The sequence below is a fragment of the Muntiacus reevesi genome, chromosome 13, assembly GCF_963930625.1.
Source record: "Muntiacus reevesi chromosome 13, mMunRee1.1, whole genome shotgun sequence".
Classification (NCBI taxonomy): Eukaryota; Metazoa; Chordata; class Mammalia; order Artiodactyla; family Cervidae; genus Muntiacus; species Muntiacus reevesi.
The window spans coordinates 21,704,254-21,713,905 of NC_089261.1; the positions used below are offsets into that span (position 1 = coordinate 21,704,254).

At 44.8% G+C, this 9,652-nt stretch overlaps 1 protein-coding gene across 5 annotated transcripts in view; it reads left to right on the forward strand.

Moving 5' to 3' along the window:
- ZNF664 (zinc finger protein 664) overlaps nucleotides 1-9,652 on the forward strand; it is a 34,918-nt gene extending 25,266 nt beyond the window's left edge. For 3 of the 5 annotated variants that reach the window (XM_065903888.1, XM_065903887.1, XM_065903890.1), the window contains 2 exons: nucleotides 5,617-5,677; nucleotides 5,784-9,652. In XM_065903888.1, coding sequence (XP_065759960.1) covers nucleotides 6,290-7,153 — 864 coding nt within the window. In that variant the 5' untranslated portion in view covers nucleotides 5,617-5,677; nucleotides 5,784-6,289 and the 3' untranslated portion in view covers nucleotides 7,154-9,652. Of the gene's footprint in view, nucleotides 1-5,599; nucleotides 5,678-5,783 lie in introns of those variants that run through there. The other 2 variants (XR_010658805.1, XM_065903889.1) reach the window with 2 other exon arrangements.

The following is a 9,652-nucleotide window of genomic DNA, read 5'->3' on the forward strand; positions in this document are numbered from 1 at the left end:
TCCCTCCCCAGCACAGCCTCATGAGCTTCTTCTCAGGGCAGAGGGACTATTACCTTTGAGTTCGTCAACAAATTCAAGCTGAAATTTGGAGAGAAAATCAGTGTCCCCACTCTGTACCTGCTTCTTGACCTTTGCCCTTTGCAGGTAGGACCAGAGTGGGCTCCTCTACCACCCTGGAGCCCACTAACCATTGTCAGCAAAACTCCAAGAGAAATGAGCAGACGCTGTGCCTCCTCCCCCGGCTCAAGCCCGATGCCATAGGAAACAAGCGTGCTGCCTGCAAGGAAGGTCAGGGTCACTGCAGTAGATGCCGGGCCTCACCCCACAGTCCAGCAGCAGTGCTGCCTCCTGGTCACAGCACCGGTTGAACTGTGTCTAGACTTGGGAGCATGTGGCCCCATCAGCCCTCCAAGGGCAACAGCCCCGTCCTCCCGGCCCATTAATCCTGCCTCTCCATCTCCAAGTGACCCTTATCCTGTGCCAGGGCGCAGACCTTTTGTTCTTTCAGGACGTAGTTTCTTTGTATTTAGGGCTCACTTGTTTTTTAACTTCCTTGCGTTTCAGTCACGGTTGTTTATTCACCTAGATCCCTTACTTTTAAGTGACCTGGGGGACAGGTATTGATGAGGTGGTGTTGGTGTCACACGGTTGACATGAGGCAAATCTCCTGATGGACAGACCGCAGGGAGGGAAGAAACTCCTTTTCATGAAAGGTGGGGTTCAGGGCAGTTGGGCTACTTAAAACCCTTTTCCTCTCAGTTCTTTGCCAGCCTGCACCTTTTTTATTTGAAAAGGTCTCCTCACATGCAGGTTGAAGGCACGGACTTGCTGATGGTGCCCCAAGGTCTTGCGGAGAGACGGGACATGGCCTGTAGTGGTGCCTGACGTCCTCGGGTGCAAGCCCCCCTTCCTCCTCCAGTCTACCAGGTGGCCCCCAGTCATACACACTGTCCCCGTGAAAGCCCTTATGGGACACTAGATAGGAAACATCCAGTTTCGAGGGAGAGATTCTTGGGAGCATCGTGCCCTTGCGGTGTGTAGAGTTCTGTGGTTCCTCCCTGCTCTCCTGGTCTGCCGTTTCCTTTGTCTGTGAAGAAGCAGTGAGACAGGTGCTGTTCTAGGAAAGGCTGCGGTGGGGATCCTTGGTGCCTGTTTGTCCTTCTCTTGTTGGTAACATGGCAAGTCTGCTGGATGTTCTTTGCCTGGCCTTTTACCTGCAGAATATGGCTTGCGCTCAGTGCGTTGAGACTTAGAGCTGTGCCCAGGCCTTTTACCTGGAAGGCACAGCAGTACCTGACTTCCCCGTCCAGAGGCGCTCTGGTGGAAGGTCATGCACGACGACTGCAGGAGTTTCACGTTGCCAGCAGAGCCAGTCTCTCTGAGGCCTGTCTGGATCGATGCCCTGACCCTGGCCGCTGCCTCTCCAAGGGAGGGCACCAGGGGAACCACATGGCTCTCGGTTGAAGAGCTGGTGAGGGAAGGAGGAGCCTAGTGCAGCACTGCTCGCGTGTCCCTAGCTCATCCCCAGCAGCCTCCCTCCACTCCCCAGAGACGTCTGCAGTGCGCGCACACTTCGTGCGCTCAGGATGGACTGCCGAGGTCACAGCCATTGGAGGGTTGCATCTGCTTAGTTCACGTGCACCTCTGTGCAGTGTTCCAGGTTCAGGGGTCAGTTTGTCCTTGCAGGAGAAGCAGGAAAAGAATGTTTCCCAGTATTAGCCACTTTTGTTATCATGAAAAATGACAGACATACACAAAGGAAGAGATCGATTGTCTTATTTATTATTTATCCATCACCTAGATTGAACAGTTACAGCAGTCCTCCCGCATTTGCTTTGTCTGTTATTTTTATTTAGCCCAAGCTAAATAATTTTAAGACATATCTCAGACATCATTTTATTGTTACAAGCCTCAGTATCCATCTCTAAAAATACAGGCATTGGTTTACACAACTGCAGAGGCATCATCACACCTCATACAGTGAGCCCAGTTCCTTGTGTAATCTGATACCTAGGCCCTAATGGGCATCTCCCCAGCTGTCCTATTTTAGCAGCTGGCTTATTTGAACCAAATTCCTAAGAAGGTAGATCTTCAAGTTACATTTGATTGTTATATCTCAGGTATCTTTAATCTAGAGCAGCCCCCACCCCCAACTTTTTTTTCTTTTTCTTTTTTATTTTGGCCGTGGCGTCTAGCATGTGGGATCTTAGTTCCCTGATCAGGGGTCAGACCCAAGCCCCCTGCATTGGAAGTGCAGAGTCTTAACCACTGGACCATCAGGGAAGTCCACCCCCCGCCCCCACCTTTTCCATACCATTTACTTGTTGCAGAAATGGGCAGTTGTCCTGTGGACTGGCTCACATTTTGATATTTTTCTGCTTGTGTCCTGGTGGTTCCCCAGCTCTCCTAGTTCCCTCAGATAAAGGAGGAGTCCAGGAGAGGTGTTTGGCAAGAATGTTTCAGGTGATGCTGTGTGTTTCCTGTGGCATCAGGCCAGGAGGCAGGGGGTATATTTGCTCCTCTTGGAGTATGCTGACATCAATCCGGGGGTCAGGGGTTGATAGCCAGATCCTCAAAAGTGTAAGAAGTTCTTGATCAGCCTTTCATCTGATGTTTTTACTCATTTCTTGCCATGGTCTGAATCTTGCATTTCATTATAGATGCACATTTACTAGCTGGCTTGTTGCATTCTCTTGAAAGAGGAAGAATTCTTCATTCTTTCCTTTTAATTGCCAAGTTTCAAAAAAGGTAAAAGTTGGTATTCTGTAACTTTTCGTTTAGTCTACTGCCTTGAGTCTGTCTCTCTGTCTGTCTGTACCTCTCTTTCTTTCTCGGTGCCTCCCCACCCCTTGTTGTCACTGTGAATTCGGGGGTTTTGTATATTTAGTGTGTTTCAATGGGTCACATTCATCATTCCTTCTGACCCTCACTTGTCCCAGTTTTGGCCAATGGGAGTCTATTCGTAAGTTGGCATCTGTGTTCTTTGGCATGACTCCTTGCATTCTGGCATAACAAGGTGTCCCAAGACTCACTGTGTAAAGTGCTGCTCTGGCCTTGAGACCAGCCACTCTGCAAAGATCCCTGTGCCATTTGGTGGAGAAGATTCCATAAGAGAAGGGACCACTGCTGATATTTCTAAATCAAATTTTACATTATAAGATTTTTTTCCTTAATTTTGATTTTATGCCAGTGTCTCACTTCTTTCACTTTGAATCTTGGTTCTTAACAACATTACCATAGTGAGTTATTTGCATTATCTTACTTTATGAAAATACATTTGTTATAAATCAGTTAAACCATGAAGAAATTTAACTTCTTTACAGCTTTATTTATCAACAGAATTTCCTTCTAAGTATGGACACTCATTCTCTTGTACTTAAAAGTTTTTTGTGGATAACAGGAAAGTTAAGGTTCATTTTCTTCACTTTGTTTTAAAATTTTAGGAATTGCTTCTCTCGTTTTTTTAATTTTGCTTTTGAATATATAAACATATGTTTCCAAAGTCAAAACAACTTAATGTTACATTCAGAGAAATTTTACTTCATCCTTTTCTTCTTCCTCCTGTTTAAAAATTCATTTTGTAGTAAACAACATAGAAAACAAACTTAACTGTTACCAAAGAGGACAATAGGAGTGGGGGAGATAAAATAGGCATTTGGAATTAACATATGCACACTACTATATATAAAATAGAAAGCAACAAGGACCTACTGTATAGCACAAGGAACTATATTCAATATCTTGCAATGTCCATAATCCGAAAAGGAATATATATCTAAATGTATAACAGAATCACTTGTACACCTGAAGCTAACAGAACATTGTAAATTATACTTTAATAAAAAATTCATTTCGTATTATCCTTCTCCATGTTTACTTTTGTACATCATGTAAAGATGTATGTAAATAATTCACATTCCCCTCCTTTTTTGCATAAAAGATAGCAGGTTGGATATACTATTCTATGCCTTGTTTTTTTTTTTCTAGACAGTTTTACCTGGGCTTGGAGAAGGAAATGGCAACCCACACTCCAGTATTCTTGCCTGTAGAATCCCATGGACAGAGGAGCCTGGCAGGCTACAGTCCATGGGGTCGCAAGAGTCGGACATGACTTAGTGACTAAACCACCACTACCAGCACCTGGGCTTACTTGTGTCAGTACATCATGCTCGTCCCCATTCCCTCTTTTTGATGGCTGAGCAATAGTTCACTGTAAGGAAGCCCCATAGTTGATTCAGCCCCTCCCCAGTGGGTGGGCACTGGGCTGCCTTTAGTTTTGCTGACAGGTGCCGCATCAGTGAATAAACTGGTCATCTATTTTGCCAGTATATCTTGGGATCGATCTCTAGAAATGTGATTACTAGATCAGAGGATAGATGCATATATAATTTTTCAGACACTGATTATATTTTCTTTTGCTGAAACCTTGGTTGTTTAGATGAATTGCATTATCCTGACACTTCCATCTGGAAACAGTACTGTTTATTTTGCAATCTCTTTTTTTTTGTACATGTTTGTCAGCATGTAGGATCTTCGTTCCCTGACCAGGGATCGAACCTGTGTCCCCTGCATTGGAAGCTCAGAATCTTAACTGCTGGATCACTGGGGAGGTCCCCTTATTTTGTGACTTTAATGTTAAAGAAACCTCCTCAAGCCCTCGTGTATCCTGTCTTTGTATTGAGCATATTATTGAGAATGTTATTCTAAGATCTGTTTATTTCATTAAGCAACTGAAGTATCACTTGCTGAGCATAATACAGGACATAAAAATGTAGCTGAGGCATCCTAAACCTCGAAAGATTTCAGATTGAGTACTTGGGGATTTTCTTCTGTGTCTGTTTGGTGTATATTTTGTCCCATGTTGATTATCAAAAGTCTGGTAATAAGGCAGTGGAAAGTATACCTTTATCTGCTGCACCAGAATGAAGCAGGACTCTACAGGAGAGAGGAGGTGTTAAGCCCCCTGCGGATTGCATCCAGTAGGTATCCATTGAACGCCTCTGCTTGGCCAGAGTGTAAGTGGGCCGCATACTAAGTTCCTCCCTCCTGACCAGCACAGGAGACAGAACAAAAAGCAAGGACCAATCAGATAATTACAAGTTTTCTGTACTTTGAAGGAATCAAATAAGAGATTTAAATAGAGTCTTAGCCAGGAGCCTTCTTGAGGAAAAGGAGAGAGAGGCAGCTGACACATCCAGCCACGTGTGAGGTTGGGGTGGGTGGGGCAGGGCCATGCAGGACCTTGGGTTTTAGGTTAAGGATTGGGGTTTTAAGAACATCAGGAGACCATTGGGACAGTTAAGTGAGGGAATGACTCTTGATGCCAGCATGTCACATATTTACTTTCTCTGGATTGGAGGGCCCCTCAGTATTGTGTTTCAGCTCCAGAAGCAGCAGCATTGTTCCTTCTGAGGTTCCAAGTGGAGCGAGTTTTCCTTCTTGCTCTTTTGTGTAGACAGCTGCTTCTGATACTCACATATAGGTCTTCTGAGGATTTCTTCTCTTTTTCAATAATAGCCCTTGGTGTTGCTCAGATAATTACAGTCAGCGGTTGTAATTGGATTATGTACTTGGGCTGTGAACGGGAGCATGATATCTACAAATTCTCTTCTTCAGACCTGCAAATCCAAGAGACATCTCTGTGGAAGATAGAGCTCCTTCCTCAAGATCACAGAAGGTCTGTGTCACTGCTGTCTTGCTTATTGAAAATTAATTATAGAATCCATGGCAATTTTCTGGATGAGAAAGGTGTTTTCAGTGTATGTGTTACGTTTCTATTACAGGAGACCGCCGGAGCAACAGCTGTGCAGGGAGGCCTCACGAGGAAGGACTGACATACCGGGACCCGAGGTGCTTGCTTCGTGGGAGGCTACTGTCTGATGCGAAGGAGACAGGATGTCATAGTGACTCTGCAAGGAGAGACCCGGGACCAAGGCCAGCACGCAGGATCACGCCCTCGGCCACAGGGGACACTGGGCAGGCCTTTCCCTGCAAGTGAGACGAACGAGATTATTCTGCAAGAGGAAGATTCCAGGGGCTTAAAAGCACAAAGGTTTGCACCTTGGCAGCCTCTTGGAATGTTGACAGCTCAGGATCTAAAAGAAAGTGCTGTGTTAACGAGTTCCAGAGTTGATGTGGATGTACATGTCACTTTATAATCAATAATAATACTGAGTGAGGAACACTATGCAGGAAGAAACCTTCCATGGAAAGACAGGCAGGGAAAAGCTTAGGCCGACCTCAGATCTCCTGCATAGAGCCAGCTTGAGATAAATGCCAACATGGCCAAATGAGAGACTCTGAGACAGCCGCCTGTAACTGTAGTCATTGTAAGGAAATCTCTAAATCACGATACCAAATAGGAACCATGATCTACAAGTGCCCCATGTGCAGGGAGTTTTTCTCTGAGAGAGCAGATCTTTTTATGCATCAGAAAATTCACACTGCTGAGAAGCCCCATAAATGTGACAAGTGTGACAAGGGTTTCTTTCATATATCAGAACTTCATATTCATTGGCGAGACCACACAGGAGAGAAGGTCTATAAATGTGACGATTGTGGTAAGGATTTTAGTACTACAACCAAACTTAACAGACATAAGAAAATCCACACAGTGGAGAAGCCCTATAAGTGTTACGAGTGTGGCAAAGCCTTCAATTGGAGCTCACACCTGCAGATTCACATGAGAGTTCATACAGGTGAGAAACCCTATGTATGTAGTGAGTGTGGAAGGGGCTTTAGCAATAGTTCAAACCTCTGCATGCATCAGAGAGTGCACACCGGAGAGAAGCCCTTTAAATGTGAAGAGTGTGGGAAGGCCTTCAGGCACACTTCCAGCCTCTGCATGCATCAGAGAGTCCACACAGGAGAGAAGCCCTATAAATGCTATGAGTGTGGGAAGGCCTTCAGCCAGAGCTCCAGCCTCTGCATACATCAGAGAGTGCACACAGGGGAGAAGCCCTATAGGTGCTGTGGGTGTGGGAAGGCCTTCAGCCAGAGCTCCAGCCTCTGCATCCATCAGAGAGTGCACACAGGGGAGAAACCTTTCAAGTGCGATGAGTGTGGGAAGGCCTTCAGTCAGAGCACCAGCCTCTGCATCCACCAGAGAGTGCACACAAAGGAGAGAAACCATCTCAAAATATCAGTTATATAAAGCATTTTGCTAAGAGTTAAAAAAAAAAAATTCTTAAAACCCATAAGTGCCACTAGGAAGGAAAAACCCTGTAAATACCTACATTGATCCAAGAAATTTTTACAGCAGGACCCAGCAGAACATTGTTTTCCAGGAGGCATGCATGAGGGTGAGTTTTTGGATTCATGCTAAGTGTGTTGCACAACTTGTGAATCTGGAACTCCTGTGAGTGTGTGCCCAGGGCAGGCTGTGAGGTCCCAGTCGTGGGTGTGCATTTCCTGGGATTCTGGTGGAATAACTACACAGGAAACCATGGTTGTTGCGCAGCCTCCCAAGTCACCTTCTGTCTACACTTTACCTAAAAGTTACCCCAGATACTGCCCCATTTCAGGAACTCACCACCTTCCTTCTCTTGATCCCAGCATACCAGTGAATGCATTTGAAAATGGCCAGCTTCCACCAAGTAGTGTTCTGGTACTTCAGAGGTTACCACTTGGTTTAGCCTCTCCATATCTGTCCATGTATCCCATTACTTCTGCACTCACTTTACCCCTGTATCCTCCAAATGCCCGTAAATATCCACCCCTTCCTAGATGGCATCAAATTTCACTTTAGGTTTTAGGTGACTCATGATGGCCACTTACTTTGCCTATCAGAGAAAATCATTGGCAAGCATACACGCCCTTGAACTTTAATTTTGTGAATTCTGCTAATCACTGTGTCACTATGTTAGACTTAATTTTCTAGTGGCTACATCACATATTTTTAACTTGAATATTTTTTGTTTTTTGCGGGGGGAAATAGCTGAATGTAAATACGGAGGAGGAAGTGAGCGGAGTTAGGACTTTTCTCCATCCAGGACTGCCCTCTGGGGCTCCTCTAGTAGCAGATGGAGCCACTTTCCCGTAGGAGAAGTGGATGGCAGGAGGCGTCCCTAATAATAGTTTCTGTTAATGTAATTTTGGGCAATAATGTGTAGGATTACATATCCCTTCCTTTGTAGGCAGGAATGTCTCTGTTAACCTCTCCTTTTCTTTCTTCATCCATTGGACAAGTATTTATTGAACACCTCCTATGTGCCAGGCACTGTGCCCCTTGCCGGGGATACCACTGAGTAAGACAGACAAGGGCCCTACTCTCGTGGAGTTGACTTCTGGTGTAGGAGACAGATGATAAGCAAGTAAACAAATAATGTAGTGTGAGATAGTGATTAAGTGCTATGGAGAAAATAACCTAGGGTGATGATTTAGAGCGGTGGGGGGGTGGGGGTGGGGGGCGGCGGTAGATAGCGGTCAGGGAGGCCTTTGTGTGGGCAAGGGCGGCGCGGGGGCTGCTGCGGAGCGCAGGTGCCCAGCTTTCGCTGGTGGGGCGGCCCTGTGCGCAGTGGGCGGAGCAGAAGGCGCGGCCCAGCGGTGAGTGTAGTGAGCAGCGGGGCGGGGGAGATGCTGAAAGCTCAGTATCCTGACGTTTATAGGGCCTTTTTTTTTTTTTTTTTTTTTGGCTAGATTGATATTAAAAACTCATGTGGAGGAACTCCAGGAATGTTTAGAAGACCAAAAGTCCCCAATGACAACAAAAAGCAACTAATTTTGAACTTCGTTTCTCTCCTCATTCCTGTTTTTGTTGATTTCCCACATGTAGTCCTTTTTGCTCAGGAAGTCTTTGGGGGAAATTAAGGCTTTTTGAAAGCTCTGAACTGGGTGATCAGGTTAGCAGTGTCTGTCCACTGTCTTGAGAGGTTGGAAAATGAACTACCCGAAATAGTCACCGAAATATGAAACAAAGCTTGATTTTCTCTTCATATTTGAATTAATTTCTTCTATTTGACTGGAAGGGGTTTTTGTATAACTAAAACCTCAGTGCATAAAGGAGATTTAAAAGGGGCACCTAACTGAGTGGGTGAAAGTAGAAGATGGGATTTTGGTGGGGGGGGGGTACATGTGTTACCACCTGAATTTTCATCTGGATAGTTAATAAGCCTTTGGGAAGTCACTTCATGTAATTTTCCTCCTTTTTGCAGAGAGAGGGCTGGCTTAGTTATTTGATAAAGCCCCTTCCAGGCCTGAATTCCTCGACTACGATTTACTGTAGTGTCTTAACACTCTCTCATGTCACAGTAGTGCGGAGCATTAGAGAAAAGCCTAGACTTTTAGTTGATAGCGAGCCAGTTCAAATATCATTGATAGAATTTTAGTTTTAGGAAAAATTGGTTTGATTTCTAGCTTTATTACTATTAGGTATGTGAGCTTGGGCAAAATCGCTTAATCTTTGAGTCTAGTTTTCTCACGTACAGAATGAGGACATTAGGCTAAATGATTTCCGAGTTTCCAGCTAGTCCTAGAGTTCTATATTTCTACATAGTTGAATTATTTTATCATGCTGTTGCTGGGGAATATGACTAACACTTTTGAAGCTACTAATTTTATGTCGAGCTTTAAAGTCCATAATTGTTATCTTCGGAAAATATTATTTGACCTACAGTATGTCCAAATCAATTTAATAAAATCACTTTATAACAGG